This window comes from Salvia splendens, chromosome 1, assembly GCF_004379255.2.
Source record: "Salvia splendens isolate huo1 chromosome 1, SspV2, whole genome shotgun sequence".
In the NCBI taxonomy this organism is placed as follows: domain Eukaryota; kingdom Viridiplantae; phylum Streptophyta; class Magnoliopsida; order Lamiales; family Lamiaceae; genus Salvia; species Salvia splendens.
The window spans coordinates 10,167,728-10,192,528 of record NC_056032.1 but is presented as its reverse complement, the minus strand read 5'-3'; the positions used below and the strand labels follow the sequence as shown (position 1 = coordinate 10,192,528).

At 35.2% G+C, this 24,801-nt stretch overlaps 4 protein-coding genes and 1 pseudogene across 12 annotated transcripts; 1 reads left to right on the top strand and 4 right to left on the bottom strand.

Moving 5' to 3' along the window:
- Positions 1-1,346: 1,346 nt before the first annotated feature.
- LOC121797120 (UDP-xylose transporter 1-like) lies at positions 1,347-3,658 on the bottom strand. 3 transcript variants are annotated; one of them, XM_042195869.1, is made up of 8 exons: positions 3,562-3,604; positions 3,097-3,220; positions 2,770-2,954; positions 2,634-2,701; positions 2,427-2,559; positions 2,190-2,351; positions 1,846-2,112; positions 1,347-1,525 (listed from the first exon to the last, which is right to left on the bottom strand). In XM_042195869.1, the coding sequence occupies exons 2-8, from the start codon at positions 3,215-3,217 to the stop codon at positions 1,436-1,438; spliced, it is 1,026 nt and encodes a 341-aa protein (XP_042051803.1). In that variant the 5' UTR covers positions 3,218-3,220; positions 3,562-3,604; the 3' UTR covers positions 1,347-1,435. The 3 variants fall into 3 exon arrangements, with proteins under 3 accessions (XP_042051803.1, XP_042051794.1, XP_042051786.1); XM_042195860.1 differs by having other exon boundaries at positions 2,190-2,559; positions 3,097-3,217; positions 3,562-3,658; XM_042195852.1 differs by lacking the exon at positions 3,562-3,604 and having other exon boundaries at positions 2,190-2,559; positions 3,097-3,258.
- Positions 3,659-5,662: 2,004 nt separating this feature from the next.
- LOC121741749 lies at positions 5,663-10,942 on the bottom strand. 2 transcript variants are annotated; one of them, XM_042134643.1, is made up of 15 exons: positions 10,635-10,942; positions 10,032-10,174; positions 9,826-9,937; positions 9,606-9,728; positions 9,338-9,442; positions 8,812-8,895; positions 8,605-8,720; positions 8,126-8,227; positions 7,916-8,029; positions 7,741-7,797; positions 7,251-7,317; positions 6,822-6,875; positions 6,602-6,676; positions 6,105-6,140; positions 5,663-6,012 (listed from the first exon to the last, which is right to left on the bottom strand). In XM_042134643.1, exons 2-15 carry the CDS (start codon positions 10,049-10,051, stop codon positions 5,929-5,931), a joined length of 1,149 nt encoding a protein of 382 aa, XP_041990577.1. In that variant the 5' UTR covers positions 10,052-10,174; positions 10,635-10,942; the 3' UTR covers positions 5,663-5,928. The 2 variants fall into 2 exon arrangements, with proteins under 2 accessions (XP_041990577.1, XP_041990569.1); XM_042134635.1 differs by having other exon boundaries at positions 10,032-10,942.
- A 958-nt stretch (positions 10,943-11,900) lies between these two features.
- On the bottom strand, positions 11,901-13,801 carry LOC121791683 (annotated as a pseudogene).
- A 750-nt stretch (positions 13,802-14,551) lies between these two features.
- Positions 14,552-17,644, bottom strand: LOC121795687. 6 transcript variants are annotated; one of them, XM_042194293.1, is made up of 10 exons: positions 17,597-17,643; positions 17,281-17,334; positions 16,820-16,935; positions 16,271-16,684; positions 15,809-16,197; positions 15,609-15,708; positions 15,437-15,502; positions 15,219-15,308; positions 15,042-15,146; positions 14,552-14,957 (listed from the first exon to the last, which is right to left on the bottom strand). In XM_042194293.1, exons 3-10 carry the CDS (start codon positions 16,898-16,900, stop codon positions 14,649-14,651), a joined length of 1,554 nt encoding a protein of 517 aa, XP_042050227.1. In that variant the 5' UTR covers positions 16,901-16,935; positions 17,281-17,334; positions 17,597-17,643; the 3' UTR covers positions 14,552-14,648. The 6 variants fall into 6 exon arrangements, with proteins under 6 accessions (XP_042050227.1, XP_042050222.1, XP_042050214.1 ...); XM_042194288.1 differs by having other exon boundaries at positions 16,820-16,918; positions 17,597-17,640; XM_042194280.1 differs by having other exon boundaries at positions 16,820-16,918; positions 17,281-17,644.
- A 3,159-nt stretch (positions 17,645-20,803) lies between these two features.
- Positions 20,804-24,646, top strand: LOC121741738 (ruBisCO large subunit-binding protein subunit alpha-like). The gene is made up of 8 exons (XM_042134626.1): positions 20,804-20,971; positions 21,084-21,276; positions 22,119-22,240; positions 22,401-22,608; positions 22,741-22,886; positions 23,038-23,344; positions 23,489-23,940; positions 24,057-24,646. Exons 1-8 carry the CDS (start codon positions 20,915-20,917, stop codon positions 24,351-24,353), a joined length of 1,782 nt encoding a protein of 593 aa, XP_041990560.1. The 5' UTR covers positions 20,804-20,914; the 3' UTR covers positions 24,354-24,646.
- The last annotated feature ends 155 nt before the right edge of the window (positions 24,647-24,801 follow it).

Below are 24,801 nucleotides of genomic sequence, written 5' to 3'. Positions count from 1 at the left end.
AAAAAAAAGTGGCAAAATCTTAATTTCATAGGCAATAATGTACAAATACCTTGTCTTTAGAGGGTGATTTTTGAATTCCCCAAAAAAATAGTAATACAAACTTTAAATGAATAAATTAGACAAAAAATAAGGATAGGGTTTGTATGAGTGGTAATTAAGCATGATCGAGACATATGTGGTGGAGTTAGCCAATCTACTTAATTAATAGGAATATTCCATCTTTTTAGGTTTGTCTCATTGTAATGGTTCCAGTAGTCAGGAATAAATTTAACCCAAATTAACACGCGAATACATTTAATTAACCTAAAATACATCTTTACTTTTCCCCCTCACCTTTAAAGTGTAAAGAACGGAAGAATAGATTAGGCTTTAGTATCTTGCTTTTTTTCCTTTTAAAAGGTAAGGTAAATTAGGTTAATTGCGAGGATTACACACTTGAAAAGTTTGAGATAAAAAAAACAAAAATAGATAAATACAAATCATTAATAAAATGCTATGTATAATTAGTATAGTTGGGTAGCAGCAGGCAATTATTGAAAAAAAAGGAAACAAAAGTTGGCTACGCTTGTTCAAAAGTGGTTCTTGTAAGTTACTGGAAATAACAATATTCACTATCAATTAGATCGATATCCGAAAACATGTAGTACGTGGTTTCTTAAACTATAATTTAAATAGTAAGTAGCATCAGAGAAAATAGTCAGTTGCATGGAATATAGAGAATTATAAATAGTTTAGAAAATTAACATAAAGTGAAAATATAGATACAACATTTTAAAATCATAGAATTAAACTACAGTCTACAAATAATAATAAGTGAGTATAAAGTTAGTACTCCTATTTTATAAAAAATCAAACTTCAGTAACTAAATTGATACATAGTTTGAACTGTAAGTAAGTACTGACTGATAAAGTAAGTTATAATAGAAAATAGTAATAATAAATGTAAAAATTGTTACTCACTTTTGTAATTATGTTTATCAAGTTCATGCATATAATATACCATCTCAGCCCATTATTTATTTTGAATGTGACAGTTTTTATTAACCTAATAGTATTTTATTAAAATTCATGTTGCACACTATAGTTTGGTAGAGGTGGTTGATGAGCAACGTGCAAATATGCCCTTTCTGTTTTCTTGAAATGCATTAACATTTCTCATATAATTACAAAATTCGTCTGAAATGTTTCATCTAATAAAATCGGAACCAGCATACATAATTACAGTTTTATTACTAGTATTTAACTAGTACTTGCTTTTGATGCTAAGATTCCTACTATCACGGAGTAATTTTCATTATGATAAAGACTTGTCGTTTGTGTTTAATTGACCCCAAGAAAAGGGCTAATTGAACATTAACCATGGAATCTTATTAATTAAAAATAATCAAAATGTTTAGAAAAGGAGAAAATTAAGAAAAGTTTGATGAACCGAAAATCAGGCATGGGTCTCTATTTTAAACAATTGAAATTTAGACTCTTTGTCTAGATGGCTCACTAACAGCGTTGTGCTTTCCCTCTCTTTAACCTGAGACAAACAAAATGATTAAAATTATGATTAACTTTATCTTCTAAAAAATGATTAAAATTATGAAATTAATAGCCGGAGCCCGGATACAAAAAACTATGGCACAAATGAGCTGAACTGTCAATTATAAGTTTGTTGGCCTTTACTATCATCATTTAACAAAACTTGACACTGTCAAACTCATCAAGATGAGAAAAAATTAACTATTACACCATCACAGTCACCATCATATCTCATATAAAACGTCAAGAAGGCAAACATATGAGTATTTGTAGAAAAATTGAGACAAGAATGCATAGTTGCATATGTATGTATATTACCTGGGAGGAGAGAGAAGGGGTGTGCTTCCTCTTGGTTTCAAGAGTGCAGAAGTAAGAATATAATCCCATCCCAACCATGGCAACAAGTATGCCAAAGATGTTCCTTGCAGTGAATGGATCATGCAAAAGAGTATATCCAAATCCAAGAACAAGGCATGTCTTAAGATGCCCCAAAACCTGGTATGTAACAGGAGAAGTCTTGCCTATCACCAAGAATGTGCTGAAGTTCACAAACACAGCAATCAAGCATGACAGCAATATGATAACCTGCACCAATCATTTCAAACTTTACTACTACTAGTATTCTTGCTATTATTGTAAGTGTTGGTTTTCTTGATAGATACCATGACACTGGGGGAATATGTGTAGGCGAAGACGTTCTGTCCGGTGAGGCACTGGTCCAAGAAGGGGCCGATGACGAATAGAATGGCTGCTTGGAATGGAGATGACTGATACAGAAGCTGAGTCGATGACACATTTAGCCTCTTTTGTATTGTGTTTGTCAACTGTAAAGGGATTTGTGAGTAACTGACAGATATATAATATGATAAGTTATTTAAGAAGTTAAGATATATACACACAATTTGGCTAATGCAAGTTGTTAGGATGGCTATGAGCGACAGAATGGTTCCAACGAGGTTTAGCTGAAGATCGGTCACAGATGCAATGCCAACTCCAAGTAGTAGTATTGACAAAGAGATCTTGATCTTGTCACTGAATGCCCACAAAAGACATATATATGTATATCAGTCAGTGTTGAGATCCTTTTGTGAGTCAGTTTCACTAACCTGAATTGCTTCTTGAGGAACAGAGTTTCCAACATGACTGTGAAAGGAATTATTGCAAGTTTTGTCATCTGCATCATTAGAATGAGTGTCATCACATCAACAAGATTGGTGTTTTAAGCAAGAATTGATCAAGAACCTGATAGAAGCCAATGGAGTTGAATCCCAAGCTGAGGTTGAGGAATCCAATGGAGATGCCATTCAGAATGCCAAAGAGCATCACTGTCTTCATGTCAATTGTCTTGTTTTCGAAGAAATTTAGGCGCGACGCAACGTGGAGAGTGCAATATGTTACCATCAGATGCCAACTGGTAAGTGTTGTGGCTGCAACAAATGAAAAGTAGTTGATCTATTTGTTCATTTTCACCGAAATTTGTCTACATGTTCTATGAAATAATAAAGTTGTAGACCATGCTAATCTATATTACTATTGCTTATGATGTTTTCACACACACACATCACATACCAAATTGGAAACCAAGATTGCTCATCAATGCCTTGTTGCAGATGACTATGGAGACGGACGACGCCACAGAGAGGAACAGTGCGCCGATCACTCCCAATTGGTTGTTCGACATCTCCCCCATCTTCTATGGAGATCATAAAAAAATAGACCAATTTTTTTTTCATGAAAACAAAGTTATATTAGCTATGCAGATATCTTTAATATAAAAGACCTTATTTCCTTCTCTCTCTTTTTTTTTTGTTGGAGGTCATTCACATTCACATTAAGTGAAACATTTATTGGAAAGCACACATTTAGTAAAATTTTAGTGACAAGGGAATTACAAACCATGTGGCCTAATTGATCTGGAATTCCAAGGTAATCAATCTTTCATGTGACAATTAAAATCATTTAAGTGGGATGGAGCAATATATGATTATACAACATATATAGTATGAGATGTGCAAGATAAAGTTAGAGCCAAACCTCTTGTGCTCTCCAATAGAGAGAGTGAGAGAAAGAAAGAGAGAGACTTGTAGTAGAATGAAGAAGAAAGGAGAGTTGGCTTATATTATATCTATATATTGTCATGTAGTTGTTACTAAGGTTGTTTGATATGGCTATTGTTGGCTTTGCCATTATTAACGACCATTTTAAGCAAAGGGTAGACCTTTCGATTCATCATACATAAGGTAACTTAGCCCATCATTCATTCAAGATGTTGAAATTAACAGTATGTAATAATTATATATAGTAACATATATAAAATTATCCTTAAATTGTAGATTTTGGCTAATTTTGCTATGTCAACATGACTATACTAATTAGCATATGGATACCGTGCAATGAAGCTGGAGTCCGATTTGTGCATTATTAATGCTGCTAACTAGTAACATATATATTCTCAAAAGATGTTGCTAATGCTAATTAACATTTATATTATTATAGAGTGTAGATAATGTGTATTGTTGGTGATTCTGATTTGTATAGTCTTGGCACGGAAGATAGGAAGGTGAAATCAGAGTAGTTTGTTTGTGCATAAGGAAATGTTGACAAAACCTTACAAAAACTCTTGTTGTTTGGTGAGATGTTATATGAACTTTAATCTTACCCCACAACGTTCGTGAAAATATGACATTGGAGTTTTTTTAGAATGATATGGGAGTTAAACCCATAATTCTATACTCGAAATTATTGATTTGTTATATTTTTTACATTTCGTCATATTATATGGATGGTGGGATCGTGATCCGAAATTGCTACATAGAACTAGTATATTAATTAAAGAGTGACACTTGCGTTGGGACGTCTGCCATCTTCAATTAATTATAATTTATTATAATGAGAATATAATTAAGGGGTTAATTAATAATTTAGTAAGCCATCATTTAATTTATTAATCAATACTAGTTAGGATTAAGAAACTGTTAATGTGATGAAGAATCGATGATCATGTAACTTTTTTTTTGTGAAGAAATGATCATATAACTTTTTTATTTTACTTTTTAGCTTTTGGTTTTGCAGTTTCTATAATTGCACCTTCTTAAAGGGAATCACGAAATGAAAAGACGGTTAAAGATTCTCCAACTTAGAAGATCTTGAATGGTTATGAGATCCATAAGCAGAAATTTATATGTCCATTTATAGAGTTTTAAGTACTTTTGGAGTTATTTTATAAAAATTAGTACTACGAATTGGCGTTATATAATTCTTAAAAGCATTTTACAAATATAGAATTTCATAATTTAGATTTTAGATATCTTGAACAACAGATGAAGTAAATGTGGAATCGAATTCTCTAAATCAAGTAGTAGAATGATAATCACCCCATAATAAAAGTCGAGGTCACCTTGTTACCAGTTTCCGTTTCCACCTTGTTTTCCCTTTTTTTTTTGAAACACCATTAAATTTACAAGCAATTATCATAATGTAAATATATGCAATGTTTTTTAACCATAAACAATAATAACTTTGTATAAAAGTCATAATCATGTTTTTAAATATTTTTGAAGTATACTTCAATACGGAGTTAAAACAACAATAAAAAAGTGTCAAAATACATGTACTGCTGTTGTATTCTATTTTGAGGACATGTTTAATTTATTTATGCACAAATAAGTATAATGGCGCGATGCATACAATAAAATTTTGATAGTTCCCCTCAGACCTAGATTAGTGTTAATGTGTGTGTGCAAGTGTAATTTTCATTAAATAAAATGTTCAATGAGGTGATGCAAACAACGATTTTTTATGCGTAGTTATAATATAAGTAGAAAATAAAGGATCATCCTCTGGTTTAACATCGATCTATAGCTCCATTTGCTACCTAAATAATACTCCATTCATCCCCTATTAATTATCCACTTTCGCCATTTTCTTTTGTCTTCGATTTAATTGCTTGTTTTCACTTTTTACCATAAATAATAAATAGATCTCACATTCACTAACTCATTCTACTCACATTTTATTACTATACAAAAGTGGGACTCATATTCTTTTAACTTTTTCAATCCACTTTCCTTTACATATCTTGAAACCCGTGCCAAAATCAAAATGAACCATTAATAGGGGGCGGAGGGAGTAATAATAGTTTGAAGTTCACACTGGAATAGAAACATAGAAGAGCACTTGAACAAGAATTCAAGTAGACAAATCTACGTACCAGCTCCTAAAATCCGCTATTTAAACATCATCCAAAGATGATTTACACTAAACTTAACGTGGTTAATCTACGCCTCGCGAAAAGCTGCATCTCACAAAAAGAATAAAGCTACAAAACAACACTCGGGATGATAGGAAGTAAAGGGAAATGCCATGCAATATACACACAATAGAGCCGTCCGTCACATTATTCTACAGCTGGGAAAAGTATGCCTTGTCTGCAGTAGAAAGCCGATCCTGAAAAATCTTCCATTCGTTTCTGCATCTCTCTCGCACCTATGATAGGATGAACAGAACAGGAATGGATTGAAACACTGCAAAATTATACGATACTCAACCAAGATATACATAGTTCTGGATGTACATACCCCTTGCCATGGAGCTTTTCCATCAACAGTCTGTCCCTGTGGATTTTAAGAAATTTGGCTTTAGTGGAACTTCCATTGAATATTCTAAGTAGTACAAGAATGATGTAGAATATGTAACACCAAATGAAGGCCAGGTAACTATTGCTTATCAACAATGGCAAGGTAGAGAGGATTTAATCATCATCACTGACAAATATTTAGAGCAAAAGCATTCCACACATCCTAAACATTTGAAAGCCTGATTGACTGTCAATTTAATTATCAAATCCAATAACTATTAAGCGTCAAACTCTGGTCACTTTCTAACTCCCACACACAAAAACAAGTAATGTCCTTATCAAACTTATCTCTAGTGAATAGAAATAATAGTTCAATGTGATGGTACAACAAACTATTAGAGCTCAAATACACCATTAGATTCAAGAAAATGATTTAGATGGACAGAACCAGCAAGTAGGTTGGAAGATTTAGCTGTTAGCGAGGTGTTGATCTCTAACCTGATTTCCAAGTGACGGAATTACTTGATGGATAATCCATTGTGAGTCAACAACACCAATTTTTTCATGTGCAGGCTGCAGGGCAAAGCTCAAGTGAGAAGGTTTTGACCTAAGTGGTGGAAATTGGGAACTCACCCATGTCCAAAAGCAAACTCAACAGAAAGCGAGAAAACAGAGGAGCTAATGCCCCTGACACACAGAGAGAGAGATTAAAACTAACATCTGCACATCTTCTTAATGCAAAATCCAATCCCCAGCCATGTACCAAATCATTCTGCAAGTATAAGATTGTAAAGGGTAATAGTTAAATAGCTATACATCAAACACTGACATAAAAAATACTAAAAAATTAGGGCAATGTGATAAGCTCTAAGATATACTCCCTCCGTCCCATTGAAGATGACTCACTTTCCTTTTTGGTTTGTCCCAACCAAGATGACCCATTACTAAAAATGAAAATATTTTTCTCTCTGCTTTATTCTCTCTCTTACTTTACTCACTCCACTTCACACACAAAACAAAGTTGCATAAATTCCCGTGCCGCCCAAGGAATGGGTCATCTTCCTTGGGACGGAGGGAGTATTTATATATGTGGGAAAGACTTGAATGGAGGAGTGGTATTCTCCATTTCTCCAAATTTGATAAACACCTGGATCATATGCCAAACACATCTCCATGCTTCACGAGAAAATACTGGAGCCATGATTTCTACAAAGCTGCAATACGGTAAATTATGAATTACTCTAGTGCATTTTCCAGCTGAAAGTGTCTAGGTTACGAGTTAATATAAAAACTGAAGATCTATAAAGATGTAAATCCATATGCATCGTGAAAATTAACAAATGGTGCAAGGAGAGGTCAAAGTTTAAATCCTTCACAGATTGTATATAGCGAGGGAAGTTCTCGAATTAAGAGGCACCCTATCCTTCTCACTTAATAGCACCATAGCATAATTGTCAAATACAATGCCCGAGCACTATCTATATAGAAATTATTCCCTTAAATAGCAATTTGGTATACAAGATATCTCAGTTGATGGTATTCCACAGGAATTCCAGACAGACAAGTACCCAGTGCATGCATATAAAAATCCAGAAAGAAAAGAAATACAGAAACACATCATGGAGGAAACTACGTACGCTGCACATGGAGGCAAGCGCGGATCACTGCACCAGCCTGGTTTCTCCTCTGTATCCCTGTCAATCAATCAATTCACATTTGAAAAATGAATATCTTCTCTTTCACGGGAAGGAGGTTGAGGTAGAAAGAAAGGGTGGGAGAGGTGGGGTTTAAACTGTTAATCGGTGGACTTACTTGTGGACTTCTCTGTCACCTCTCCTCTTAGTCATCTGCCAGGTAAGTCCATTATTGGGTTCAAGACCTGGTTGGGAAATCTCTAAACCATGTTTTTTAACCAATTGAATATACCTAGTAAGTGGAGAAGTACCAGATAAATTGATAGGAAAATATTGTCATATAAAACAAATGACCTTATGTTTTTATAAAACAGAAAAAGATTATTACTTATCAGCATTGAAGTGTTCAACTCCAAGATCTTCATCCCAAATGAAAATGTAATCATAAGCTGATACAACATCTGGGTGTAAAAATCTTTTTGCGTACCACCTGTAAAGGCCGGCAACATTCAGAACTTGATAAAGGTGGAGAAAGTTATTCTAATATTCCAGAAAAACAAGATAAGTCCATATAAGATTCTTAATTTTATTATGTGTGTCTAAAAATGAATTAACATGATGTAATCAGCTTGAGTTTCAGCAAAGCAGTTTCAAAATCCCTCTGTAGAACCAGGTTACAAATTTGATAGTGAATTAGTCAGCAAGACATTTAAACTGAGTATAAGGCACCAAGAAACTTGTTATTCTAGTATAAAGTGTGGAACCTAAACCTTCAAAACACGCCTCATAGGTTCTACACGAAAATAAACAGGCACGGAATCATAATAGAAAAGGCCCAGAATGTAGCATAAACCTGAAGATTATTACCACTTTGTTTGTTTTCTTGCGCTGACATGTATGGCACGGCGTGACCACTCAAATTGATCCCAGTCACTGGCTCGACCATCATAATGGAAAAGCAGTATTTGAAAATCCTCCGAGAACTACAGAATTATAACAAAACCAAATTTGATATAATTGCTCTCTGGGGTAAGAAAAGACTGTTTATAGCATAATATAACATTCTAAAGTAACCTTTTTAATTGTTGCATCAATACGGTTCATTTGTTCAAAACCAACTGTAAATGTCACTAGGTACTTTGGCTTCCTTTTCAGATCCTGAGAATTCCAGAATGTAAATGTAAGCACACTCATATTGCATAAAATCTCATGCAAGATATATATAAAGAGTTTATGATGTGGTACATATATGCTAATGCACCGACTATTGACAATTATATCACACCAATACTAATAACCCCAGTCAACAAACTGCATTAAGATCAGGAAACATATAATTAGTGAATCCATCAGCAGTAATCCACCAATTCATCCCATGCTGCAAGTTTGCTACAGCCATTATTAAGTTAGTTAATTCAACAAATAACTGAAGCCACCTACGACTGTGAGAATCTAAATACTCCATGTTTTCAAAATTAAACATATTACATACTATATCACACTGGTAAATGATCACACATCACTGGAGAGATAAATATCAAGAAAAAACACAGATTCATTCAGAGTGTTTGGGTTATAATCATTTCCACTTATTGATTACCTCATTAGGGTCACCCCATAATCTACGAAGATAAAGGTCAGATTCTGAGACAACGATTCCTGGTGGCAAAGACTCTGCACCACGGGGATTTGTAGGAACATATATCTGAGATCCAAAAGGATGGTGGTTTAACATAAAAATGCCTCGCATAAATATTAAAGCCAAACATATAAGAGTAGATAGCGCAGTTGTGGCAGGTTTATGTTAAAACAATCAGGGGAAAAACAAGAGACAGGAATACGAAATGACATACTAGCAAAAGACAGACCTTAGTTGTCAAAGGAGTACTTCCGGTAGCAAGGTTTTCAGGTAAACTGCGACTAGTAGAACTATGAGGATCATCATTTAAGGCCATGTCAAGAGATTTCATGAAACTTGAAGGTGGATTAATCTGCCAGCCGAAGACAGACAAGAAGGATGGAGTATAATGAACCTATTTGGTGATAAACATTTTCATTGAGCAAGTTACTCGGAAATTCAGATCATACCTTACTTAAGTAAACAGATGGAAATGAAACACCTATAAAATATCCCAAGACAATTCCCATGATTGTTGTTAATAGAAGTCGGGCAGTGTCATTTGATCTCCTTAATATCCCACTGCAAATGCAAATAAAATAATATTTAAGCGACCCATTTGTTAGATGTAGGAGTTTATACAATTCTGCAGAGCAACATCAACATACATACAAACCTGCGATGTGAGGTTCCCATGATGATAATAGAGTCGCTCAACTCAAGTTTGGTAAGGAAAAAAAACAATTATTTAAGAAACTCAAGCAGAATATATTGAAGTTGCCTCTTCAATAACTCGAATTTGCTCCATACCATAGATTCCTACAAAGCATCAAATTTTGCATCATAGGAGATTCTTAAACTTCATATTATATTCCCATTTCCTGCTCAGTAACTACTTCCTTAATACCATTTCCAATCATTTAGCTGTTTTCCTGAGCGGGGTAGATGAAATGAACATAAAATCACCAAAAGGAAGTAACTTCAAATACTCATTTACAGCATAAAATGACAACAAAACAACAGCATTGCTCAAGTTTCCATTTTTCGGAAACTGCTCCAAAAGCAACTGCCGCAGTACGTTCCACTTTCGGCGCTATCAGAAACTAATAGATAGAGTTACATAAACACGCTCGACACTGATCTTAATGTTGATTTTCCAGACTCGTAGTAGCATTACGGATGACATAAATCTAAAACCCAAGCTTCTTTTTGGAAACATACAGTAGAAAACTGAAGTGTCACTAACAAGCCAAAATTATCACTGGAAACGCCGAAATACCTTCCTAGCTCCGCCTCCTAGTGAAAGATCGATCACTAGAAGCCCCAAATGTATAAGAAACAAACACAAATTTGAACAGAAAATACTAGATTATTCAGAAAAAAGAACAAAATTAATCATATAAGTCCGAAATTGAAATATGTGGGATTGTAGAGCGAAAAGAAACTAGAGTTGGGAGAGACAGAGAGAAATCCAGAGATCGGCGTGAGTGGTTATTGGTACATATGGTTGGCGAATGCCGGTGGAAATTAGCTGAGATGAAGTTATTGCAAATTAACCCCTGTGATTTTAAGAAATTACATCGAGTAATGTCGTTTGAGTCCTGTCGGCGTTCCAAATCCAATTAAATATAACTTCATAGTATTTATTTATTATACATATTTTTTTCAAATATTTAGTACTACTAGTAGTACTATTATGTTTTCCTTTTTGAGAGATTAATCTATAAAGGTGCAAGTAGTTTCAAAACTATTTTCATTGTTTCCTTTTTTATAGAAGAACTGATTCTCGAATTCGTATGGTTTGTTTGTTCAAGTAAATAAATTAATCATATAGGTACGTAATTTTATTTGGTATTGGTAGTTGGAGTTTTCCAGATCTAATTAGTTGTTACTTTTGTCCGAGTCCACTTTTAAGTTTTGTATTGTAGATCTAGTGATCGGTAGAAAACACTCCAATGCATAAAAAACTCTTAATGGAAAAATGTGTTTTTTATGGGTTCAACATCTTTAATATCCTATACTCTAATCTCGTACCCTCTTTGTTCCACAGTAGTTGAGGCATTTCTTTAGGCACAGAGATTAAGAAAAATTGTGTTAAGTAAGTTAAGTATACGAAATGAAAAAAGTAGAGAGATGAAGAGAGTATAAAGTAAGAGAGAGTAAAGTAAGTGTGAAAATTTGTGTTGACTTTTACTAAAAAGGGAAATTACTCCACTAATATGGAACGTACCAAAATGACTCTATTACTATGGAACGGAGGGAGTAGTATAATGATCGGTAGAAAACAAAAGAACTCTCGAATGGAGGTGGCGTGCTTATTTCAACTGTAGGAAGAATTAAACAAATTTTATGGGTTTTGAGGGAAATTCAAATAATCTTAATTTTTTATGAATAGCGTAACAGTATTTAGATATAGGTAAGTTGTGTAGCACAAGCAACAGAATAGGACTTTATTTATTTTTAGTACAACACACGTACCCACGTCCCAATTGAACACACATACTATGATATATGGAGTACATAGTCTTAACTTAGGTGATGATGATCATGCCATGGACCAGGTAACGGGTACGACGCCAACGTCGACATCGAGACCCAGAGCCTTCCACACGGCATCTGAGCCGTCGACGATGTTGTTGTCGCAGGGCGGCTGCCCCGCGTGCTCGTCCACCACCTTTGCCGTCGTGCTCCTTCCGGTGTACCACCCTGTCGACAACGCCACTACGCTCTCGCTGTTGTCATGGTACCGATCGTTGCACTCCGCCGCCCTCGCTGAAGTCGTTCCAGGTGAGTTTCGCCGCTGTGGAGGAGGAGATAGGCGGAGAGCATGTGTATTGAGGGTACGATTTTCCACCGCAGTGAAGCGTGCCGGAAGGACTGCATTGCCCTCCCCCTCCTCCTCCTCCGCCACCACCACTGCCTCCTCCTCCACCGCCGCTTCCAAAGGTATGACTTCCGACGTCTGGATCGTCGCTGCACTTCCCTTTGATGCAGATTAATTGGCCGGCGCAGTCGTCTAGGGTTTTGCATGGGCCATTGCAAGATTGCGCATTTCCAGGGGTAAAATTGGTAACTCCCACAACGAGGAAAAGTGAAAGAGAGATTAGAAGTGTTATGTATGCCTTATGTTATGCGTATCAATCGGATAACGTTTTCTCGAGGGCTAAAGGAGATTAGAGTTTGTATCTATATATAGTACCCATAATTTCACTGTTACTCATTAGTATTTCATCGGTTCCACAATAGCTGAGGTACTTCTCGTTGTCGCGCAATTTAAGAAAAAATTGTGTTAATTGAGTTAAACAAAGGAAGAATAAGTAAGAAATTAAAAAGGTAGAGAGATGAAATGAAAAAAGAATAAAGTATGAGATCGAGTAAAGTAATAAAGAAAAAATGTGTTGACTTTTGCTAGAAAAGAAAATGACTTCACTATTGCGGACCAAAATGAGTACTTGGGAATGTATGGAATCGACTTGAGATGGAATTTTATGTTAAATTTTGATAGGTTGGGAGTCAAAAAAAATTTTTGATAGGTTGATATGGACTTATATAGTGAGGACAACAACTTTATATCACATGAGTATAAGTTTATAATAATAAATACTACTTATACTAGTGATAATAATTTACTTAAATTTTCACGATCAAAGTACTTACTGACAACAATGGCTGCGTGGATACATATATACAATATACTATTTCCTCCGTCCGCGATTATGAGTTCCATTTCTTTTAGTTCGTCCACCAATAAAAATCTCAATTCACTTTTAATTAATTTTCATTATATAAAACATACTTTAACATATGTAGGTAAAGCTAATATCAATTCAAAATTAATAATAATGAATTTATCTTCCTCGTAAGTTTAGCTAAACATTTGATTGGATTAAATGTTTTATTTTGACTCAATACGAGTTTCAAGGAAATTAAAGGAAGATAGAATGAAAAAGTTAGTAGAATAAAGAATGTGAATCTCATTTTTATATATCAGTTTTATAATAAAAATATGAGCGAAATGAGTTTATAGACTTTCAAATTAATAACCAAAAATAACAAATGTGAAATAAATATCCTGAAATGAAATAAGTATACTGTGGATGAAGAAAAGTGAATAGAGAATTAGTCTACCATAAAAATAGTAAAAATTACAAGAAATAAAATTTGAATAGTTTTAGTGAACACATAAAATTTGCTACAGAAGATTATTTTTAATGGATGAAGGAAGTAAATTCTAAGGATGAATCAAAATTAATAATAATGAATTTATCTAAAAAGTTTAAACGAAATAAAAACACCATGCGAATCCTAATTATAACTTCAAATAAAATTAAAGTACGGAGTAGCATAGATAGAAACTGAAAAATGAAACTAGCAAAAGTAGATTGGGATGCATAGCCACATAAAAATTGGAATAATGATTTCAAATCTCACTTTCAATACAGTCATTTTTTGTAACTTTTGTAGGCAGCGTGCCGCTAATGCTGATATGGAATTCACTATCGGACATTTAGTTACGCCAAATACTCTAAGAAATTCAATGTGACATCTGACCAAATGTATGTGAATAATTCAATTGAGTAGCCGCCAATTTCATTTTATTACAAGAAATAGATCTAACTTTCTAATTTAGTGGCAAAAATATGCTGATTGTTACAGTTATCTTTCAAAATACATCCCAAACAAAAGAATATTGCCATACGTATCATTTTCAACATGATCATTTTATTAATTAAATTAAGAGTTAATTAATTAATACTATTCCACATAAATCCACACTGAAGTTGATCGCTGTTTGTAGCACTTTGTTCACATGCCCATAGATACTAGCATCTATATACTTGTCTAGTCTTTAACAACTTATAGTTGTCAGTAATAACGAATAACGACCTGAATAAAGATTCAAAATTAGTGAAGAAAATGCTTATATGAAATCCATTTTATTCTAATCCCTCTGTCCCATAAAAATATGTGCACTTTCCATTTTCGCCCGTCCCACAAAAATATGTGCATTTCATTTTTGGAAATTTATATCAATTTAATAATATAGGTCTCACTATCCAGTAATAATACTACTTTAACTACCATTCTCATCCTCTTTCTTACTTAACCATCCCATTCTCTTTTCTCTCTCATATTTTACTAATTTTATCTTTATTTCTGTGTCATACCCATTTTTTATGGGATGGAGGGGGAGTATAATAGTAATGTTTTCTAACCATCAATCATTTTTATTTGAAAGATACTCCTACAAGATTTTTGCTTTCAGCTAAAAAAATTAAACTTGAATATAGCATCATACAGAGAACAAATACTGAAACTCAAAGTCATAAGGCAACATCTCCACCACGGCCGACGCCCTGCCGCCGTTAACTTGCTTGAAGCAATCGACGATCGATTTTCTGAGAGACCCCGATGCCGGAAGCTGCTGGCAGAGCCACTCCACCAGCGAGCCCATATCCTGTCCGAAATCGAACATATTCCGCAGCAGAAGCTCAGGAAGTGCTATTTTTTTGGTGCTTGTCACGACTATCGAAGCTTGCAGATATTCCAGCTTCGATCGCTGTAGTTCACCTGTGACACCCTCTGCTGTGTATATCTTCACCTAAATATAGCCAATAAATACGATCATAATAGAAATATACGCATAAAATGAAGAAAAATTTAATCAACCGCCAAGTTGAGTTACCGCTGGAGAAGAATGAGTGGCACAGCATAAGGCGAATATGATGTTTGGATCCGAGGATTTGAGGCCGTAGAGGTCGTGAAGCATCATCTCTTTACCACCAAGTATCTATTGCGCAAATGACAAGTTTGTCAATCAGATTATCAAGATTTGAACGTGTCATGAGAATAATACTAGTACCAGTTTTTCTTGTGAATTAACTGGTTTTCTTAGAATACTGCGTTCGATTGTTTGAGCGTTGATTGAGTTGCCAGCAATGTTATGAGTTGCCTGATTAACCAACACGTTTTTACAATAAAATAAGCGCATTTAAATGAGTACAAATTTACTGATATGGAGTAACAGTTTTCTTATAAATGAAAAAGGTAAGTGTTTCTTGATTTGAGTCAATTTATTACCTGGTTGATAAGTTTTAGCATCTTCTCAGGGCTAGATGTAGAGGAAATTCCATATTGAAGATATCCCTAAATCAATAAGTATTTTTATAAGTTCATGGATCCAAAACACGAATGTATATATTTAATCGATCGATTTGAGTGTATGTAAATGGTAGGAGTATGTATTATATACATGCATGATGCAAGCGTTGTACATGTTGATCCAAAAGGCTAGCTTCTGTCTATGGCTCAAGAACCTCAAATCCACTTTCTCAAGACCATCCATCAAAGTCCTATTTTTAAAGAAAATGAAATAAAAAAGAATCAGTTAGTACATAGGAGTATAAAAAAAGATGACAAGAAGTTTAAAAATCTGTTTATATTGTTACTCACTTCAATTTCTGGAACAAAGGAATGGAGGCAGAATTCTGAATGCATTTGAGATCCATGGAGGTTGATGTGAATCTAACCAAGTTCTTGTAAGGCCCTATATCCCTAATCAAAGATTCTTTGGAATCAAAGATTCCATAAGGATCTTGCTGTCGCGAGTCTTTTGGGAAGACAAGGCCAGCCGAGCTTGTTTCAGCCCTGAAGCTAAGTGAGAAGTCTGTGGATCGAGCAATAGGCTTCTCTAGTTCCACAGTTCTAGACGTCTGGAGCAACCTCAAGTAGATGAAGATGAGACACCTCATTATGTTCTCAGATAGCTTGTTCGGTGACCATTTGTGGATGCTGTCTTCCTCTGGATGCAAAGGAGTTGACATCACAAGAGCCTGGTCCCTCTGAAACAGCATTAATTGAGTTATTTAACTACAAACAACTTTAGTTATTATGATCAAGATTTTTGTACTGCACCTTTGGTGTTGGATGCCTCGATGGAGAGGGGCGCCTCAGCAAAGGGCCTCTCTTGGAGGGCTTCTGATCATTTACCGTGTTTTCCTTGAATCTCTTTGAGTTTATGGCTTTGTCATTGAGGGTGAAGTCACTCAGCTTGTAGTCTCCTTTAATGGCCTTGGTGATGAAATGGAGAGCCTTCATCTCAAACGACGTCACCTTCTCATTAGACCTCTTGCTGATGTTGCAAGGATCGTGTGCAAGTGGTGCTTCCTGCTGGACACTTCTCTGATTTGCAAGCTCCCATTCTTGCAAAGCTGGTTGTGTATGGACTCGTTCGTTGTGTTCTGGTTCTGCTTTGAGCAAGATGATTTGATTCTCGAGTCGACTTATTTCCTTCTCCACCATTGCTAACTCATCAAGTAGCTCTGTCATCTGTCAACTTTTTCAGATCAGAATCCATTCTTGGATTATGGAGTTTGGGATACTAATAGTTGATACTAAACACATGTGAATAATATGACATGAAGAGCATAAATTTTGTTAAATATTAAAGTGAAGTAGACTTACTTTTGGAGAGAGAGTTTTGAGAGCAGAGTCATGTTGTGGACGCGCCTGCAGTCGATCTTCTTCGTAGCATTTTTGCACCATTTTGTGGAGTGCAGAAACCTTATAGAATGTTTCAACTTTGAAATTTCTGTATAAGCTTGCTAGTTGAAGCATATTAAGTCATGAAAGTTTTTGATTGAAATCTACTTTGTAAGTGGATAGAAGCATGTAAAGATTAGAAAATCAATGGGAAAAAAATCAGTGTTGATTGTTGATAAGGTGGCTAGAATTACAGAGGCAACCCATGACCTATGTTTGTACTACTGTTCATTTATGGGTCTGTACAATTCTGCACCAATCAATTTTGACATTCTGCACATGCATATACTAATCTCAATCCTTAACTATACAAATCATCACAAAATATAAGTATTTGTGTGCAATAATTCCACTGAAGTATGATCCTACAAAATAGGCAGTACCTCTCTTGCAAGTTCTTCCTTTTTTTCTTGGCGATAAAAGTTACTACTTTATCTCTGAAACGCAAGTCAGTTAATTAGTTAAACCGTACGAAGAGCTAATAGCAATTGTAAAAGATACAGATTACTTTTTTGAGTTTTAGAATAAACTTTTAAGGGAGACTGATTTAATGTGGAATATAAAAAGTAAATTGATGGTGAGGCATGTGCATGGAAAATGACTCAACCACATTTAAACACATAATATAAGGTGAAAAATGTTACTGAAATTAAGAAAAAATGCATGAAACTTAGGTATTTCAAAGAAAGATTGACTAACAAATGATCATGCTGGCTAGCCATAAACAGAAAACTATAAAACCAAAGATTCAACCTGTCTCTTCTTGCAGTAGAGAGGGACACTATACTATATATAACCACAAATAAACTATACGATTAGGAAGACAGAGAGTGAAGGGGTGGTTGTTAATAAAAAAAAATGATGGGAGTGATGGTGGGTGTAGAAATTGTTTGTGGTGTGGCATAGCTTGCACTTGCAGTTTTGTTTAAGCTTTTTTGTCTTTGGTGTTTATGAGTATGATTTCTTCTTTGTGAAGTGATTTAGATAGTAATTATTGTTGTTAGTTGTTACCAATTACTACCATACAAGAAATTGCATTGATTTTGTGGTACCAGGGGACAAATATATATCACAAGATTTGCCCTGGATTTCCGGGACGAAAAAAAAAATACTTCAATATTTACTTGTCAAGTGTATTTTATTATCAATGAATGTAAAATGATGTATTGATCTAATTCACGTGATAGACGAACAAATTAGTAATATTTTATTTTCTCGTCAATGAATTAGCTTGCTACATGGAGTCTGAATCAAATGATTGATGACTCTGGGTCATGTATGATGTAGTATCCAAAATTACAATCGGTGCTCTCAACTTTTAGCATTTGGCAAGCTAAATCATATTGCTAATCATTATAGATTATTGTACAAGTTCACCACAATCATTAGGATATATATGTATACATGATGGTATGGTTTAGAGAATTACTATATTTTACAAGAAAGTAGACGTGGAAAGGTTAATTTTTCATGGGAGATTGCCATTTAAGTGCCAAATTGGTGAATTATTACTACAAAGTAGTACTAAAAAATGGACATGTTTTGCTAGAGTGCTATATCTTTTTTTTTTTGAAATTTATTACTCCGGCCGTCTCAAATTATTTGATTTGGACATGAGAATTAACAAAAGATGCATTTAGTTAATTAAGTAAACATATAATAAAGTAAATGGACAAATAATGCATGAAAGAAAACAAATCGAACGATCACTTGATTAGGAAGTAATGTTTTTTTCCATGACCTTATTACTTTACAATAGGAAAAGAATCAAAAGTATTGCCATGAAATAATACTCCATCCAATCCAAGCTATCTCCATCGTATTCTATTTTGGATCGTTTTAATCTACTTTGCACAATTTTCGGGTATTAACATGTAGTATAAATACATATATAATGTCAGTATTAAATTGTGTTGACATACTAATGTCATCGTGTTAATAGAATATTTAGATGAGGTTGAGTATGCCCAACGGAACAACATGATCTAGGAGCTCAGGAAAAAAAAGAGATTTTACTTTATAGATTATGATTTGTTTTTAGTTTTTAATTGTAGTTTATAGATTTAAATTAATATAAATTATTATTTTCAAGTAATATGAAGTAAATTTTTTTTAAATGATGATTGTGAAAGTAAGTTATGATTGAAAATGAGGTTAAAAATGAAGTTGTCGCATTGCAAGTGTTAGAGTCGAAATAAGAAAAACTGATGTAGCAACTAAAAAATGAGATTGAGACTGATTTTTTTGAGGCGCATTATGAATGCCCTTATTTCCCTTCCACTAGTCTTTGTACGAGAGATAGAAAAACAACACTTTCCATATCTCTTAGTACACTGTATTTAATTATTTTCTTATTTCCCTATGGCACAAGTCATTAACATTGATATAATCTATCTTATAATTATTGATTTCGTACCATTTTTCTAATATATCTATATCTATTTTTTGTTTTAGTTACTTTTAGTAGTATGAAATTAATACTCACGTGTGTCAAGGTAGTTAAATCATTCTTTTTTTCTTCACTCATTTTGAAAAATAATAGGAGTAATAAATACTCCATCCGTCCGAATAGGAGTCTCATCCCTATCTGACACGAGTTTTAAGAAATGTTAAGAAAAGTGAGTGGAAGAAAGTTAGTGAAAGAAAGTTAGTGGAATATGAATCCCAATTATATATATTGCTTTTAGTGAAATATGACGCCTCTTTACCACTTATAGTAATTATGAACCGGGACTCCTATTTGTGGATGAACCAAAATGGAAAAATGAGACACTTATTCGCGGACAAAGGGAGTAATTAAAGTAGAGAAAAAGTTAAGTAAAAGAGAAAATAATATAGAGAAAAATCTTATCTATGTTATTCTCTCTCTCACTTTACTCTGTCTCCATTTTAAGTATTTATTATCATTTCTTTAAATTAAGTGCAAAAAGAAACGCCTCAATTACTTTGAAACGAAGAAGTTACTACTCCCTCCGTCCCAATAAATATGTAACATTTGCTTTTCGGCACGAGATTTTATGTAGTGTTGTTTTGTGAGTTAATGAAGAGAGAGTAAAGTAAGAGAGAAGAAAAAGTAGAGAGAATATTGTTTCCATATTTAGAAACGTTTCATTTTTAATGGGACAGACCAAAAAGGAAAACGTTTCATTTCTAATGGGACAGAGGGAGTACTAATTATCGGGATGGTTTATATAATTACTAGTATTACTATGAGAATAAACTTGATATGTTGAGGAGGTGACAAGCAGGGCCGGTCTAAGTTGGAAGCAATGCTAAAATATCTGATCGAATGGACTATATATGATTACATAAAATAAACTGATTTAATATGAAAAAATAAAAAATAATGGAGTATTTTCCCTGTGTGAAAAGTATACACATTTTTTATGGAGGAACTAAAATGATAAAATTGGAAGACTTATATGGAAGGAGAGAGTATTTTAAAAGTTGTAGTAGAAGTATTCCGGTAAATATATATTCTCTCCGTCCCACAAAAGATGTCACATCTGTGGGACGATACAAGATTTTATGAGATTTTGTTTTTTGTGTTAAGTGGAGAGAGAAAAAATAAACTAATATTTATATTAATGTGAAGAGGATTTTTTCATAAAGAAAATGTGACATCTTTAATTGGACAAACTAAAAAGAAAAGTCAAACATCTTTTATAAGACGGAGGGAATATTGTTTTGGACTGAATGTGAAAATTTAGAATTTGTAGTTAGGTGGTATATATATTCATTATCATCAAAATGTTTTAGAACTAAAAACTGTTTTAGCAGTTTGGTTGGTAGAAAAATAAATCTGGTAACAAGATTATGTTAGAATTTGTTTAGTTTTCCTGTTTTGTGACTAAATACAACTGAAATTGAATAATAAGAAGCTTCTGGAACCTAAACAACTCTCACACACACACTAAGCCCTAGTTTGTCAGACTCACTACTCACTCATTCCACCTAACCCCTAATCTTCGTTTTTCTTCATTTCCCAAACCTCCCAAAAACCCTTCTTCCGCAGAAATGGCGTCTGCAAACACAATCTCGACCGCCTCCATCCTCTCTTCCTCATCTAAACAGGTACTGTACTTACCTATACTTCTCTATGACTATGTATTTTGTTTGGTTGGCCTCTGTGTTTGTGTTTGTTTTCTATGTATGCTAATGTATTTATTCATTTGTGCTTATATAGAATGAGTTGAAGAATGGGAAGGTGAACCAGTTATTGCAGCAGGGGCAGAGGATCGGGCAGAAGCAGTCCAGGAATCGCTTTGTGGTGAAGGCCAATGCTAAGGAGATCGCCTTTGATCAGAAATCGCGCTCTGCAATGCAGTCCGGGATCGATAAGCTCGCCAACGCCGTCGGTCTCACTCTTGGGCCCAGGGGTAATTACTGGAGAACTGGTGTTGTTAGCATGTTTTTGCTTACCGCAGTTTCATTGAACTTGTGAATTTTATCAACCAATGGTGCTGTTGGTTTTGGTATTTGCTGTTTGTCTTTGTTTTCGGCTTTATTATGAGACGGGGCGAGAAAGAAATGATGTTTTTTGTTTCTATACGATTGATCTTCACCTTGATGATCTAGCAGAAGATTGTAACTATTGTATGTGGCATTGAATGTCGATGTTTTAGGCTTAATTGCGTACTCCCTCCGTCTCACAAGAATATGCACTCTTTCCTTTTTAGTCCGTCCCACAAGAATATCCACTTTCTAAATTTGGAAACTATTTTCTCTCTAATGAGGTGACACTCATTCTCCACTAACAATACTTTAATTACTTTTTCTTTTTACTTCTCTTTTACTTTACCAATTGTGCATTAAAACCCGTGTCCAACCAAAAGTGCTTATTTTTGTGGGATGGAGGGAGTAGTAGAGTTTTGCTAGTGTCGTTTGCTTGTTTGAATATGGTAATAATTGTGGAATCGTCCAAACTTGTGATGCATTTTGTAGACAGAGTAGGGACAGAGCATATTTCATTTTCTGACGATTTCAAACAGTGCTAACTTAATTGAAATGTATCCAATAATTTTCAAATGATTGTGCTAGGGAGTTTACTGAATTAGGCAATGTAAGCTGCTGGTACAAGATTTTTTTTCTGTTCTTTGTTAGTATGTGTTCTGCACATTCTGGTTGCTGGTTTAGCTGGTGTCTAAAAGCATGTTCAGGCTCTGCTTTGTTGCTATTTTGTGTTGTTACACCCAGTTTAAGTTTGTTTAACTGTGCGCAGGAAGGAATGTTGTCTTGGATGAGTTTGGGTCCCCCAAGGTGGTCAATGATGGGGTTACAATTGCACGTGCCATTGAGTTGCCTGATGCTATGGAAAATGCTGGCGCTGCTCTGATTAGGGAGGTTAGTTCTTCATCTTTTGTCTTCTCCGTTCTTGGAAAATCAGTTTACTATGTTAGCATTCTTGCACATCAGAGCAAGCCACTTGTTTGGCTGATTTTGACAAATATCCCGACCCTCCGTTTGTTATTCAATTCTTACTGAGTGCGCAAGTTATGTGAAGGTTGCTAGCAAGACAAATGATTCCGCCGGTGATGGGACTACCACTGCATCTGTTCTTGCACGTGAAGTTATCAAACTTGGCCTGCTCAGTGTTACATCGGGTGCCAACGCAGTTGCTGTGAAGAAAGGAATTGAGAAAACCGTACAGGGTTTAGTTGACGAGCTCGAAAAGAAGGCTAGGCCAGTCAAGGGCCGGGATGATATTAAAGGTATTTTGCATTCATGAGGTTGCACCTGTGATTCTGTGAATTTCATGTGGTCTTCTTCTAATGATGTCACTACTCACTATAAAAAAAGGATTAGTAGTTTCTATACTAAAAGTTTGATTTTGTTGCTTGCAGCTATTGCCTCCATCTCTGCTGGGAATGATGAGATAATTGGGACAATGATTGCTGATGCGATTGACAAGGTTGGACCAGATGGTGTTCTGTCCATTGAGTCATCCTCCTCCTTTGAGACCACTGTTGATGTAGAAGAAGGAATGGAGGTGTGCATCAAGGGTTTTCTTCTTCGAGACGTGCATTGCTCTCTGCTATTACATTTTTTGGGTGTTTGGGGGGAGGGGTGCTTGCCCTTAACATGTCATGTTTTAATCTTGCTTAAAGTACTTGACCAATGCTGGTATTTTCTAATCACAGATTGACAGAGGATATATCTCTCCGCAATTTGTCACAAACCCAGAGAAGCTGACTGTTGAGTTCGAGAATGCTAGGGTATTAGTTACAGACCAGAAGATCTCAGCAATCAAGGACATCATTCCTTTGTTAGAGAAAACCACCCAGTTAAGGGCACCTTTACTCATTATTGCTGAAGATGTCACTGGAGAAGCTTTGGCAACCCTCGTTGTAAACAAGCTCCGAGGTATCGTAAATGTGGCAGCCATCAAAGCCCCTGGATTTGGAGAACGGAGGAAAGCTCTTCTTCAAGATATTGCCATTTTGACTGGTATGTGACATGTCTGTGAATGTGTGTAGTGAAAACAGAGGGGGTTCCACAGGTGAAGAACTGCAGTCGAGCATAGAAACATCATTTATTGTATTTGTTGAGGATCTTGTGCGAAATTTTTTATTCAGTATTGCTGTGTTGCAGGGGCTGAGTATCAAGCTACTGATTTGGGATTGCGTGTGGAAGACACTGATATTGACCAGCTGGGTATTGCTAGAAAAATAACCATCTCCAAGGACTCGACAACTGTAATTGCTGATGCTGCATCCAAGGATGAGTTGCAGGCTAGAATTGCTCAACTTAAACGGGAACTTTCTGAGACTGATTCGGTTTACGACTCCGAGAAACTTGCTGAGAGAATTGCCAAGCTGTCTGGTGGTGTTGCTGTTATCAAAGTTGGTGCTGCAACAGAAACTGAGCTTGAGGACCGCAAGCTCCGTATTGAAGATGCCAAAAATGCAATATTTGCTGCCATTGAGGAAGGAATTGTGCCTGGTGGCGGAGCTGCGTTGGTGCATCTCTCAACTTTCGTCCCAGAGATCAAGGACAAGCTTGAAGATGCCGATGAGCGACTTGGTGCTGATATCATACAAAAGGTGACGACTGCTTCACTTCTTTATATTGATAATAATTGATCTGGTATTAGCATAAAGAGTATGTTAGATGTGCATGAAATGAGAATGTATTCATGAATTTTGGTAAGTAATTGCAGGCTTTAGTAGCGCCGGCAGCTTTAATTGCCCAAAATGCCGGGGTGGAAGGCGAAGTAGTTGTGGAGAAAGTGAGGGCCAATGAATGGGAGTTTGGTTACAACGCGCTTACTGATTCGTACGAGAACTTGGTAGAGTCTGGAGTGATTGACCCAGCCAAGGTGACGAGATGTGCCCTGCAAAACGCAGCTTCAGTTGCTGGAATGGTGCTCACAACACAAGCCATTGTGGTCGAGAAAGCCAAGCCTAAGGCAGCAGCCGCTGCTGGTCAGCCACCTGCAGGCAGCTATGCAGTCTAATCTGGGAATAATTTTTGAAGGATTTAGTGTATGTACTATTTAAGGAGAGGGATTGTTTTGGGTGTGTTTTAAGTGAGCTGAGTTTCGTATATTAGTCGACAAGATAAAAATGTAGTGTTAGATAATAAAATGACTCTTTGCATTCTGCCACTTCTTCATGCTTACTCCGAGCTGATGGATACTAGCGGTTTCAGAATACTAGTACGAATGAACACATGTTTTGCTTTATTGACAATTCGGATAAAAATGGGAATCGAATTGAGCCAACCGTTTCGGTTTATTTGAATGTTTTATAATGGCTTTATTGCGTGCAAAATTTTTTTATTTGCATCAAATTTTGATTTTATGTAGGTTTGTGTGAAAATACAATAAATTTGGCCACATTGAGGTCCACGTGGCTTCTAAAAATATCTACATACTGTGTCTATTAAATTTAAAAGTGAGCTTC